The sequence below is a fragment of the Pleurodeles waltl genome, chromosome 6 (genome assembly GCF_031143425.1).
Source record: "Pleurodeles waltl isolate 20211129_DDA chromosome 6, aPleWal1.hap1.20221129, whole genome shotgun sequence".
Lineage (NCBI taxonomy): Eukaryota > Metazoa > Chordata > Amphibia > Caudata > Salamandridae > Pleurodeles > Pleurodeles waltl.
In genome coordinates this window covers 1,315,292,223-1,315,306,881 of record NC_090445.1, presented here as the reverse complement: position 1 = coordinate 1,315,306,881, position 14,659 = coordinate 1,315,292,223, and the positions used below count along the sequence as shown (strand labels likewise).

At 41.3% G+C, this 14,659-nt stretch overlaps 1 protein-coding gene across 4 annotated transcripts in view; it reads right to left on the bottom strand.

Annotated features, from left to right (window-relative positions):
* The window catches only part of OPN4 (opsin 4), a 714,562-nt gene that overhangs the window by 649,667 nt on the left and 50,236 nt on the right, over positions 1 to 14,659 (bottom strand). The window contains exon 1 of one of the 4 annotated variants that reach the window (XM_069240597.1): positions 3,368 to 3,425. The exons of the other annotated variants lie outside the window; for them this stretch is intronic. Coding sequence (XP_069096698.1) covers positions 3,368 to 3,382 — 15 coding nt within the window. The 5' untranslated portion in view covers positions 3,383 to 3,425. Of the gene's footprint in view, positions 1 to 3,367; positions 3,426 to 14,659 lie in introns of those variants that run through there. 4 annotated transcript variants of the gene reach the window in all.

The window sequence follows — 14,659 nt, the reverse complement described above, 5'->3', positions numbered from 1 at the left end:
TTGTCTCCCACTGTGATTGGCTGCAGGAGAGCTATCCCCAAGCAGGGATCCACTCATTGGACACCAGGATTAGTATTTGACGGAGGGAGCGGCCCTCTGACTATGGGCTAGATCTACACCACTCCCTTTATGCAGAAGGGTCTTGCTGTCCCTTCCCAGGACCAGACAGGAGGTCTTTCCTACCAATCTGTTTCCCAGGATGAAAAAATCCCACTAGACACCAGGGCTTCAAGTGAAAAAAGGAAGGTGTCCGGGGCCACCCACAATGGGCAGGGCCATGCCCCCATCACAAAAAAGGTCAATACAGTCTTTCTTTCCTTCCTCCTGGAGGTCAGATTACGGGTTTGTTCCCAATCTGCCCTCATTGGGGATCGAAATCCTTCTAACCAGCAGGGCTAGTTTAGGAAAAAAAGCAAAGTGGGGGGACCAATGATGGGCAAGGCCATGTCACACATGGCAGAACAGTGTTTTTGCTCTCCATGGAGGCAGATGGGGAATTTTCACCAATCTGCCCCCTCTCCCCACCCCCCAGGGGAGCAGTAATCTCTGTAGACTCCAAGGCTAAATTAAAAGAAAGAAAGAGTTAGGGCCAGCCCGTGATATGCAAGGCCATCAACCTCACCCCAAAAATAGTGCAAAATAGTCATGCTCCCTATGGGGGGGTGGCAGATTTGGAGATGTGTTCAAATTTGCACTGCGGGGCAAATATCCATCTAGACACCAGGTAAAAGAAAAAACAAAAGGGTGTGAGCAGCCCACCATAAGCAAGGCCATGCCTCCACCCTTAAAGGGCATAGCAGTCTTTGTGATGCCCCCCACCACCACCTATGGGCTATTTGAAGTGCTTGAAAAAACACTAGGCACCAGTGATTTTACATTAAGGAAAAAGAAAGGAGTGCAGGCCTACCATCCTAGCATTTCGGCCATACCCTAGAATATCTTTTTTATAAAATAATGTGGTGGGTTCTAGCCCATGCTGACATCTGCCCCACCCTCACCCCTAAAGCCTCAAAGGTCTTTCTGCTCCCTTATGACTAAAGTATCCCTAGCCCAATGGAAAGTGAGAAGAAATGTTGATTCTTTTGGGTGTTATTACATATGATGTTAGGGTAAATCCTAATACTATCCCACTTGCCATGTTGAATGGCTGTATTTTTTCTCTTGAGTTTGCTGTCACCTAACAAACCCAGATATATCAGAAAACTAGACACCAGAGGGAATCTCGGGTGGTGTGCCTCACGGGAATCATGATGTTTTGTTACCCACAATGCCCTGAAAACTTCAAATTGTGTCTAAAATCATACATTTTCCTTGCATTTCTGTGAAGTAAGCTTACGGAATCCGCAGTGAACCAGACAATTCCTGCCACCCAGCATTCTCCCTCTGGTCCCAATAAAAACACAACCAAACTTGTGTGGCTGAGCCTAGTGCCTGCAGCCCAAAACTCCCTAAAACCCAATGTAGCGATATGGGCAAAATGGGTATGTGCAGTAATTGGGCCAAGGCTAATCACCATTAAGGGAAACCTACCAAACTCAGACGTTTCTGAAAACTAGACACCCAAAGGGGTCTTGGGTGGTGTGTCTCATGTGAATCCCATGAAGTCTTCTTACCTATAATGCTCTGCAAACCTCAAACTTTGCTTAAAATCACATATTTTCCTTACATTTTGATGTTGTAAACATCCGGAATCTGCAGGGATCTACCAATTTCCTAACACTCAGCATTTCCCCACTTGTCCCAATAAGTTCACTACCTCACGTATGTGCGTGGGCCTAGTGCCTGTGACAGGAACAGGTCAAACCAGAGTGTATGGGAGAATTTGTGAAGTTTGAGTTTGGAGGGTGTTGTAGATTAGAAAATGTTGTGGGATCCACTTGAGGCACACAACCCTATATTTCCTCAAGGGACTAGTTTTTAAACATCTCAGGGTTTGGTAGTATTTCCAAGGCGGCAGCTAAGCCTGGGCCCAATTACCACATTTCTCACTATTTTCAAACTCTATACATTGACTTTGGAGCCTTTTGTGTCGCAGGTGCTAAGTACCATTTTTGTCACAAGACATGTTGGACTGCTGGGTGGAAAGAAATTGTGGATCTCCAATTTTACATCACACACATATATAGAATATATGTATTTTGAACCAAAGGTTGAGGTTTACAAGGTAAGCAATCCACATGAGCTCCATGTATGTCATTCTACCTTGGACTATCCTGGGTGTCCAGTTTTCAGCAATGCCTGGGTTTGGAAGGTTTCCCTGGGTGCCAACTGAGATAGGGCCTAAAATCTACAGTTATTCAAACTGAAAAATGGTCAGTTTTCAGTGGAGAAATGTGACGGTCCATGTTGAATTTTGGGCCCCTTCCTATTGTAAGCGGTAAGCCCAACCAAGCAAGTGGGGTACCATTTTAATTAGAAGACATGCGTGAATGATGGATGGTAGGATATTTGTGGATGCCTGTACTTTCTGGATCTTTCCATCACAGAAATATGAAGAAAATATTTGTTCTTAACCAAGGTTTGAGGTCTGCAAGGACTCCTAGGTAAGAAATCCTCATAGAATCCATGAAAGTCAGATCAGCCTGGATATTCACTCGGTGACTCATTTTCAGACTTTTTAAACCTCAAAGAGCGATGGTCCTGATTTTTTCTTCCTGTGTAAATGCCTTTTAAGAATTGAAAGAGATTGGTGGTGGGAACTCATTTGGGGGTATGGACCAAAGTCCCCCTTATGTAGAAAAGTCCGAACAAGTTGAGAATGAGAACCCACTTGTAACTTTGTTCAATGGTATTCAAATTTAATGAATTGAACTTGCAGACTGTACTTAATATTCAATCATTTATTCAATTGTTTCAGATCAGACACAGCCGACACGTGTTTCGCCCTCTATGGTGAGTCCACCTAGGGCTTCCTCAAGGGTGAAAGTAATCAAACATAGGGCAATCAATTACGAATAAATTGTAATAAAAAGGAAAACACCACTGGTAAGTGAAGGGCAAGTGATGAAGCATGCAGTGTAATAATTGATAATACTGCGTGAGGAAGGTGAAGGAGAAAAACACCATCATAAAAAACTAATTTGACATGATTAAAATCAGTGGAGCCAAAAACAATAGAGACACCGAAGGGTCGTGAGGTTCCCGTCATCCAAGTCTCATTGGTAAGTTGAAAAACTTGACAGAATAATACTGGAGAAGAAAGAACTATTGAATTAGAGGTGTGTAAAAGTTACATAAAGAGGTGCTGGCTCATGCACCAAAAATTGCAAAGTGAGATTACTAGTAGATATATGAACACTCATGATATTAATGCATTACATGATCCAAAAAATATTATTAGCAATAAAGTACCGAAAAGTTAACATACCATTTCAATAGTCATGTATAACAGATGATCTGGTAATTATAGTAATTACAGGAAATGTTGTAGTGAAATGCATCATACAGTATGTGGTCTAGAAAAAGAAGAAAAGAAAAAACAAGAAGAAAAGGAATCATTCAACTAGGAATTCTGTGTTTATAATGTACATGAAAGTAATAAAGATAAGGTAGGTATCCATCTATATATGGTTGAACAGGTTTTAAATAAATTTGAGATACCATAAATGTCATAAGTCCGCTTAAGTCAACTAGCGACAGATAGTTCACGGGAAGTGTTGCTGAAAAACATACGCATGGTCGGATAATGTTAATTGCACGTCCTGCGTTAAGATTTACACAAGATCGGCTATCGTATATTGCTATAAATAGAAATTTGAAGCCTAGAATCTACTACAAAAAACAAATCAGGGGCCAAAAATTAGAAGTTGTGAACACTTACATCAATACCATGTTTTTCATCCGAAATTCCAGACAGGCGGCAGCCATATGCCGTATATCGCGTCTTATATTGACACCATCTTGGAAAAGTAAATTGTAGTGTGCCCATGCTTTTATTCCTGAGATAGTTTTAATACCAAAAAGGAAACAAAAGAACTAGTTTTCTGGGTGCCATGTTAGATCGAAACGAGATGTATATATTTCCATGTGAGAATATAAATAAGGCAATACTTTGCCTGGAAAGAGTGAACTGTGAATGCGATATTAACTATTCAAGTTGTTAAACTTAAAGTAGTATGCCGCTTTGTCCGGCTGTAATGTTTTGTGCCATAAAGGAAATGAAGTAACTAGTTTCAAAGCGCCATGTTAAATCGATAAAAGATATATATAGTCCCAAGTATCTTTAATGGGAATATGCAATACCTTGCCTAGGTGAAATAAACCTGTGTGAGCGATATTAATTTAATATCTGAAGAGGCAAAGAAAAATTTAAATAAGAATTAAGATAAAATAAAATAAAATGGGCGGCGTTCATGTACTATGGCCGCATCTAATTAAAGAGCCTCTCCTGGAGAGATATCATCACATGTACACTTATTATTCCACCGCAGGACGTTAGTTTTTAGTTGCTACTACTGTTTTAAGTTACTTAAAGTATTAGTGAAGTTGCAAAAGTAAATGTCCATGATATTTAAATAATTTGTAACAACACATACTCCGTTTGAGAACATCTAAAAGAGAATATGGGGCTATCATCTAGTCAAATTAATACTGACTACCCTGGGTCTACTAACATTAATTCAGACTATCATGTATTTCAGAGTCACGTGTGCTAGAAATGTAGGAGAAGGGTACAGTAATAATAAAAAGGTATTAGATCCGAGATGTATCATAAATAATTATAAAGTCATTATGCATGAGAAGAAAAAAGTCCAGAGATTAGATGGACAGTTTAGTTGAATCAAGAGTTCGGTCAAACAAATTTTAAATGTTCTGAAGAGAATTGACTTGGTACAGCCGGACAAAGAATTTTTTATACAAAAAAGTAAGCAACAGCAGCAATAAAAAAAAATCAATAGTCTCCAATAGTTATTCCAGAGTTTCGTGTGGTCCCCCTTGATGCACCAAGTTTCAAGCAGTTCTAAAGCAACCAGCAGTGCCATTCAGGATCCTTATTTAGGCCTTGTCGTATTGGTATCATAACAAATGATGATACGGCTTTCATTTTGACGTAGCTGTAATTCCAAGTTACCACCTCTTGAATATGATTTCAGTTGTAAAATGCCACAGAAAGTAAAAGTACAAGCATTTGGCTGATGTTCCACAAAATGATCCAACAAGGGCAATTTGGTGTAATTTTTTTGTATATTCCGATAGTGTTCTTGAATCCGAGTCTTCAAAAGATTGAATAGTACTACCAATGTATACTTGTTTGCATGGGCAGATGATGAGATAAACTGTATAGATACAATCACAGTTGATAAAGTCACGTATTGTAAAAGGATGGTCATTGAACATTTCGTACAGGTATAAAAACCTCTTGGTCGTTGTATCATACTTTGGTTAAGAGGTTTGTCAAAGTAAAATGATCAGCAAAGTTTATCTTTAAGGTTAGGAGCTCTTCTAAAGCCTATTTGTGGGTGGGTCGAAATGTGTTGATTGATTGATGAGTTATTCTGAAGAAGATACCAATGTTACGCAATAATTTGCAAATCAAATGAGGCCCATTATGAAAGTCTGTAATGAATCGAACAACAGGATTCTTGTTTGTGGTTTTGGATTTGTACAGCAACGTGTTGCGATCTAATCTAGCAAAATTTTCTTTAGACTTCTTTAGGCTGGAAGTGTTGTAGCCCCTAATTGACAGATGTTAAACAATTTCAGAATAAACAGTTTCATAGTCAAACATACTACTGCAATTTAGTCTTGCTCTCCTAAATTTACCAGCTAGGATATTGCGGATTATGCTCGTGGGATTACAACTGGAGGCATGTAGAATCGAATTTGCTGTAGTGCTCTTTCTATGAAGACGGGTGTGTAATTTAACATTCTCAATATAAAGTATGATGTCTAAAAATTCTACTGTGATTCTCGAAATTTTGTACATGATGTCAATGTTTCGTCTGTTAGGTGTGAGTGAGTTAAGGAAGAGGCGTACCCACAATGTCTGGGTTTTGTGGGTTCCCCTGGGTACTGACTGAGTGGGGCCCAAATTCCACAGCCACCCACATTGCAAAATGAGTCAGTTTTGAGTGGAAAAATGTTATCTGCCCATGTTGCATTTTGGGCTTTTTCCTATAACAGGTGCTTGACCCAACCACACAAATGCAGTGCCATTTTTATTTGGAGACATGTGAGTATGTTGGATGATTGGAAACTGTTGGATCCCTACAAATTATGGAGCTCTCTCTCACAGAAACCTGAGGAAAATGTGTGTTTTTAGCCAAAGGTTGAGGTTTATAGGGGCTTCATGGTAACAAAACCTGGTGAGAATCACACAGGTCAAATCAAACTGGACTCCCCAGGTGTCTAGTTTTCAGAAGTGCCTAAATATGGTAGATTATCTTTGGTGGCAGCTGATCTAGGGCCGAAAATCCACAACTACCTGCTTTGCATTCATTCTGCTGGGTTAAATGAGACGTCTCCAGGTTGCGTTTTGGATGCTAAACCCATCTATACAAGTGATGCACCATTTTTATCAGGAGACATGTGGAAACAGAGAATAGTGAAACATTTCTTATTACCAATTGTATTTCTTTGCATTTGTGCTTCAAAATGTAAGCCACTGTGCAAGCAACTAAACATTTTGCAAAATGCCTTCCAAATCACACAATAGGTGATGGGTAACTATGGGTAACTGTAAATTTAGAGTACCTCAAAATAAACTCAGTATCTTGAGTACATTTCAGAAATATCTAGGTTCCCTTCATACCTTCATTTTACATTCTTTATATTTTACCATGTAAACTGCTGTATAGTCAGTACACAATGAAAAATTATTCTAAGATTCAGCTCAGTGGTTGGCTCACAGTATCTGGTGTTTTTGAAAGGTCAGCCCGCTTTAGTAAATCAGTCACCACAAGAAGAAATTACAAATGAAAACGTTGTCCCAAAAGGCTGTTTTTCTAAACTGATTTCATATTTCTTATCTCACCAGTTAGTTTATTTCAGAACACCTGGAGGGATATCCACAAATGTTTCCTTGCTGAAGTCAGAATATTGTCTAGTTTTCAGAAATGTATACAGTAGTTTCCTGGGATCACCCATGGGTTTACACCTGTTTTCACCACAAACTGCAAGCAGGTTGAAACTACAAACATTTGGAAAAATGGATTACCTCCTAGAAAAAAAAATATCTAAAACTGTGGTAAAAATGTTTTCTAACAACTCTGCTGCTTTCTGAAAGCTAGGCAAATGTTGGTCCTTGCTCACCAAAGCTTTATTTGATTGTTGGTGAAAACAACATATCCTTTACTACACTATATTGTGGGGAATATGAAAACTCCTTGTACCTTTAGAATCCTCAGGATGTTAGGAGATGAGGAAACTCATTTGATGTGGATACTTGTTGTAGAAAAGAGTTATGAAGGTTTAAACTTGAGGTACCCCTACTATCCAGAAACATGGGCTAACACCAGAGACGGAGCCCTAGCAGTCAAAAAGTTAAAATCTGTTCTGCCGCACACTATAAATACAGAGCTGGAATACATGTCCTGACTCAGAGACTTAATGACCCTGACTTAGAAGACATTTGCTTGCATCTGAGCCCGGGAAGAAAATATTGGTATTACCTACCAGACATTACCTCTCTGGGAGTGGACAGTATTAGGTGGCAGAACAAATGTCAGCATTAACAGATTCTCTTTTGACTTGGAATTGTCAAGAAGAGCTTCTCCTATTTATTCTCAGGTCCCTCCCAGACCACCAGTCTCTAGTGACAGAAGGGAGAGAACCAGGTCAGAGGAGAGCTCATCTAAATAGTGGAGTGGCTATGCGGCTGAACAGAGGCCTCCCTAGTAGCAGCTGGATTCTGATGTTTGGAAAAGGGGCTATGGGGTAATTTTACAGAACTGCAAAGAGTATGCTCTGAAACACGAGGGGGTGGACTGTGAAAAAATAGTTAGGATTAGGTGGTAGAATTTCTCCAATCATTGACTAGTGCATAGGATAAATATAGCATTGTAACCACCACCTGTTCAGAACATACCTGTGAATACTCCATCTGGAGAAAAAGGCCCTCTTGAGAAAAGGCTATTTTTGAAAAAAAAGAGGAACACATGAACTTAAAGATTATTGATTCACAACTTCTGCTGGCACCCAGGGACTGGAAATGCTATCCAATGGTCAGGTTTTTGGACTCCTGTTTGCTTGCCTCAGGGACACAAGACAGAAGGACTCCTGACACCAAGAAGGTCCAGTAGACCACAAAAGACTGGACACTGTGGGAAATCTGGATAGCAATAGTCCTGGCACCTAAAACCTTCACGAGGAGCTGAGGCCTCCAGAACTGATCAAGAAGACCTGTTCAAGAACATTGAAAAAGTTGGGACTTATGGCATGATTTAGATATTGGCAGGGAGGTAACTCAGTCACAACGGTGACTGATATCCAGTCCATTAAAATCTAAATCCCATTATATCGATTGTGATTTAGGTTTCAGCGGACGGGATATCTGTCACCATTGTGACGGAGTAACCCCTTCATCAATATTTAAATCTGGCCTTTGGTCAATTTTTTCATCTCCAGAGGACAAGGTGCAGCAATTTTCACAAGGTCACACCTAAGACGGGCAAGAAAACCAAAAAAACAGGTTCATTCCACTAGGAGCTTTTTGCGCTAGTGAAAATTGGTTCAGCTGGACATGGAGGTGAAGATATCCAGCCAAGTGCAGCCTTGTCTAGCTATGTCTTCTGGCATTGCCCTTCTGGAGGATTTCAACTTGCAAAATGTGACCAAGTCCAAAAGTAAAACGGTGCATTGGGTTGAAGCAACAAGATGACCTGACCCGCAAAGCTACCTCAGCGGCTATGAAAGCAAGATTTGTCCTACTAAGAATTTTGGTGCAAAAAATAAAGGCTTTATTAGAAGCTCAACAATGATGTATTTAACTTCAAGAAACCTTGCTGTCAAAAGCCTTTGTCCTAAGGAGATTAAGGGCCTGATTTAGATTTTCACAGATGAGATACTCCGTCAGAAACGTGATGTATTTCCCGTCTGCCATATTACAAGTGTATTACATCCTGATGCACTAGTAATACAGCAGACAAAATAAGTCTGGGGCAGCTACTTTGATAATCATCTTTCATGGTACAAGAAGGAAGATCATCCATGCTCGAGGAGGACATTCACTACTGAGCAGTCTGCAGGGATGACTAGTGAGGAGCAAGGTGACATGATTTCCAGGAGGTGAGAGTAGAGCATTCCCTAGTATTCTTTAGTTTAGAACTGGACCCAGAAGGTAAGGTGATGATCCCTGAGAGTTTCAAGAAGTGCTTCTATAGAGTCACAGTGAATGGGGTCCCTCTCACTGCTCTGCAGGACTTTAGTATCAGACAGACAATGGCAGTAGAAAGGCTGGTCTCCCCACAGTACCTGAAAGGTAGGTGCCCGTAGTGTTTGGAATGTCCTGGATGTGGGTAAAATGACCATCCAACAGCCATAATTTCCTCAGAGTGGAGTGCAATATCTTCCCAACACTTGCACACTTAACCTCCACATACAGGCATTGGAATCTGTGGGACAGAGCATCCATGTAGCTCCATTATAGGTCTGTGAAGTTACTCGTGTTTGAGTTAGAATACAAGGGCCAAAGAGGAAAGTAAGGGGTGAGAGGTGGGTACCTGCCACAGCAGGAGATGAAGTGGGGGCAAAGATTCTCTGCTCTGACAGAGAATGATCCAAAGACTGTGCTAATGAGGCCACTTGTGTCCTAGGGGTACTGATGTGTCGTCTCAGAGAGAGGTGACAGGAGCCCTGACAGAAAAGGGGGTGTTACGTTCTCAGGCTGCAGACACCCTCCTGTCATTCTCACTTCCAGCATCTCAGGGATGACATCCTAAGACTGGCTTTTTGCGCTCATGGGCTGTACCCTGACTCTGAACATTTGCCTGTTGGTCCAGGACTTACAATGTGGCCACACAGCCCACACAAGGTATGACTAATTTTGTCTATGTCATGCAGGGGCATGGCAGATTCTGGGCTCCTGTCAACACTGAAAACATTTTAGGGCCTACTGTACTAAACCCCATTTCATACCAGGACGTGCAAAATTGAACACCGGGTGGTTTGCACCTGGATGTGCAATTTGCAAAGTGACCTATGTACAACTAGATAGCATCTCTCCAATTGACATTGCCACAGAGTTGGAGACCACCTGCTTAATGAATATAAATTAGGCAGATCACCATTTGTGACCCACTGTGATTGCTTGTGAATGCATGAATGGAGACATTCAAGGGTGAGGAGACCTCCACCCCTTCGCCTGCATTCCTAAAAAGAAAACACCTTTTTTTAAAAATCATCCAAGTTTAGGGTTTTAGTGGTCACGTTATTAAAACTACCTGAGTGATGCTAATTTCCTCCAAGGTTCTTTATGACAACATTTCACAAATGTAAATATAAACATTCATTTTTGATCCTGCTAAGCATTAAGCATAGTTTTACACATTCACAATATGCACGATGGTGGTAAGAAGTGCCTTATGTGGCTTAACACCAAGCATGCAGCCTGTACAGATAGGGTTGCCACTGAGGATGCCACTGTTATGCCCAATGCCAGCATGTGGGTGAGGAAACTCTTGGCCACTCCCTAACCAATGGGGTAAAAGTTACCAGAGATCCTCTACCCACTTTTGAAGCACTTGCTGTGTGACTTCCTGTTAACTATCCCACAGTGCCCCTCTCTACTTAAAACCAGAACTTCTCTGCCTTTATGCAGAGCTCTGGGCTCACCCCTGAGATGTACCCTAGGAAACTGAGAAACTCCCACTGCAAACCAGTTTTGGAACAGGTTCTTCCCTCACTGGGATTAGTGTCTCTCTGGCGACTCGGACATTGACAAGAACAGGCCTGGGTGTTAGTTACATCTGCCTGTGACAGGGGATGTCCCATTTGTAGTTTGTGTATTTAACAAGCACATTCCCCACGCCATTCTGTCAGGAGGAGGTGACACCTCCCAGCCAGGGCCCTTTTTTGTTTTTCATGGGAGCCATTCAAACTTCCGAGCAGGCTGCTAGGTGACAGCTTGGGATTAACTTGGAAAAGGCTACTAAAGACTCTAAAAAAAAAGAGACTGCCAACTTTCTAAAAGTGGCATTTACAAAATAGTAATTGAAAATCCGACTTGGGTTTTATATTACCATTAATTTGAGTCCTTAAATCATGGTTCTAGCTATTCCCATACTGTAGTTATGCTTTATAAGACTCTATAATGTTGTACAGTTCTTTTCTATGGAAGAGCCAGTTTTGTCACAGTGAAAAACGAGCTTGGAGATTTTACAGTGCCGGGACATGTAAAACTCTAGTACACATGTTCTATCTACATTTAAATACTATGCACTCTACATTTTTGGGCATTTAATGCCTACCAAGGCCTGCCTTCGGGGTTACTCCTCAGTATTAAAAAGGAAAGTTTAGGCCTGGCAAAAGGTTTATTTTGTCAGGTCTAATTAGCAGTTTCAAAACTGCACTCTCGGGCTACAGAGGCAGGCCTGAAGGTATCTTTTGTCCTGCAGTTTTAGTGGTTGGACAATAGGTGCTCCAGTCCACTAATGGCATGTAATATACATGCCCTGGATATACAGAGCACCATATACTAGGGACTCATATTAAATATTCCAATTAGTAATTAGCTAATTCTGCATGCTTTTAGGGGTGAGAGCAAATACACTGAGTGCTGGGCAACAGTGCTCCATATTCAGTGTTCATACACTGGCAATAAAATTCAGCAAAATGTGTGAGGTGACCACATAAAAGGACATTTACGTGCACTCTATTTCGGCTGCTGTTCATACCTGTTGACCCAACCTTTGCTGCCTTTTTTGTCCCTAATCTAGAGGTCTTCATCTGATGGATGGGCCACTCTGGGCTCTGTGAATTGACCTCAGAGGGTTGCCAGGCACTGGCTGAGAAGAGCATTTATTATTTCCCTAAGGTGCAGAAACAAATATGGAGCTTAAAACAGAGGTGTGTTTTCAGTGAAACAAAACAGAGTGGAAGTAGGCCACCCAGTAGTTGACCATAAGTAATACCCTTTTTTATTAATCTCCTGGCTGGATGCTGGTGTCAGTGGGAGTCAAGAAAGGGCGGAGAGTATCAAATAACATCAAAGTCCCTCACTCCATTTCTTATAAAGTACAATACAGTAAATACTTTTAAGCTTTTAGGGAATCCAGTCAGCTACTATTGCAATTGTGTTCAGCCCATTTAGTACTGCCAGATTTATGCTTTTTGGATTGCCCAGTTTTGGAATTTTTACTGTGGGTGACTCACTTCATGTGTGTCATCCACAGTAATCACATGGCAAATGGATTGCACATGCATATTGGCAGTGTCTGCCATTTAAGATAAGGCCACTGTGAGGGTAAGGGACACTTGGTTGGTTACACATAAACATGTGTATATACACATGTGCACACATGTGAGGCCTGTGATTGTGAGACTGCTGTTGTGTACAGCCAGGTATCGACATAGATCTAGCCTGGCGCACAGAGAACTCTGCAGGATAAGATATAGGCTCTGGCTTAGGCCTTATAATGTTAGTGTACCCTCATAGGGAAAGTCACTGTGATTTACTCTTTTGGCTATAGTGACACTATTATACATATAGTGGAGTGCCTTAGGGTGCAGTTTTTCTTCCCTTTGGCCTACAAAGTGAATGCGATTTCAAATTGGTGTGGTACCTGTGTAAGTAAATTGAACCCTGTGAGCTTCAGGAGGATCTGTACAACTTATGGGTCACCCAGAATTGTCATATTTCTCTGGCTCAGCTCAGGATCAGAGCCCAGGCGTTTGGTCACCCTGCTGTACCATGTTAATTACATTTCTCTCCAGCAGCAGGAATAAAGACCGCCCCACACAAAAGGAGTAACTAACAGTGCTCCCCTCTGCTCCTGAGGAGAGAAATGTGGAGGTAAAAAATCTGCATCTGTTAATTACCTGACACACTGTACCAGGGCTGGGGACAGCCCAGACCTACTGAACAAAGGAGGAAGCCCATACAATTGGAGTCAATGTAGGAGGGATTTCCTCTTTGAACTTTTGGTGGAAAAGGCCTTGGCAGTGATGTCAGCGAGCAACAGAGCTCAGACCCCAGGAGAGGATGTGACAAGAGACGCCATTTTAAACTGTCCATGCAAAATGGACTAGATAGTTGGGACAGCAGTGGAGAGGTGCTGTGGCATCCTAGAATTGTCTTGGGGTGTCTGGCTTCTAGAACCTTCCATCCCCCTTTAAAAACTCTTGCACAAAGGGGATATTCTGTCTCGTTTGGTTATTTTGTGCTCTTTGCTGCTGGGTCCTGTGACTGTAACAGCCATGGACATCTGGAAGGAGGAAAGCCTTGATGCACAAAAAGGACTAGGGATTCTCCCCAGTTGATCCCAAGATCAGTGTAAACCCCCAGGGCCAGTGTGTCTATCCCCCTTACAGTCTCTGAGAGCCAGTAGAGGGAACACAGTGGACATCTGTGTCCAGAGACAAAGACAAGAAGGAAGGATGGTGAAGGGAGCCAGGAGAACCAGCTCCCTGTAGATTATACCACGTTGGAGGTGAGGTGGCCAGCTAAAACTGCTCCTGGTAGCTAGAGCTCACCACCAGGGGTATAGTGAGCCCAAGATTGTCCAAATATGACAAACACAGCCCAGGTTCTGGCCATTTTAATGTCCTCATTTTACTGATGATGGAGCATGTGGGGCTCTACGATCTGCCAGGGTTCTATCCCTGGAGGGCCATGGCCTGGGCAGTTGGTGTAGGATTACTGATTTATCTACCCTCCGGGAGGGGTCATGTCTGGAGCACCCTTCCCTCATCTTTAAACAACCGGGGGGCCCTTATCTCCCAGGGTGCTGCTGTAAAGAAAAGGGGAGCACTGTCCCAATCCCCCTCTAGTTGATGCTAGATGACATCTAGTATTTTCGAAGAATAGACAAGGTGAACATCTCTCCTATGTTCTATCCCTTGGGCAGAAGCAAATACTATAGTCCACAATTGTAAATAGAAAACTACTGATAAAATCAAACATACAAACTCAACAGTCATATACGTTTAATGGTGTCAACTCAACTTCTTGGAGAAGCAAATTCTTCAGAATAAAAAACAATTAAAAAAATGTACACATATTTGAATCCCAGATCAGCTTAAAGTTCAAAATAGTCAAGGAAGAAATATGATTTTATTAAATTCCAAGATACATCTTTTTTTATCTAATAATGCATTATCCCTTACTTCTGCACTCTGCTGTGTATAAAAAGTACTTAATGATATGACTTGCCACACCTCTGAAAGGCTGGAACTGGAGTAAACATAACGTGCAAAATGGTGTTTTGCTCATGTTGGTGGAAAATAATCCTCAGCATTTTAGAAGTTTTCATCTGTTTTCTCTTAGAAATGATATTTAATTCAATTTTCCATCTGAAGCAAATAATTGTAGTAGGGAATATCAAATCCATAAAACTGACGGAAAATAATATTCTTACAATATAGAGGGACAAAAGTGTACGGAGAGAGGTAAAGATTTACTATTCTTAACTCCACATCTAGATATATTTAAAATATATCCCAAGATAGTTATAGTTAGGACCTAGTTTCTTTAGAAAAAGCGTTTTTTGATTTGCTTATAACT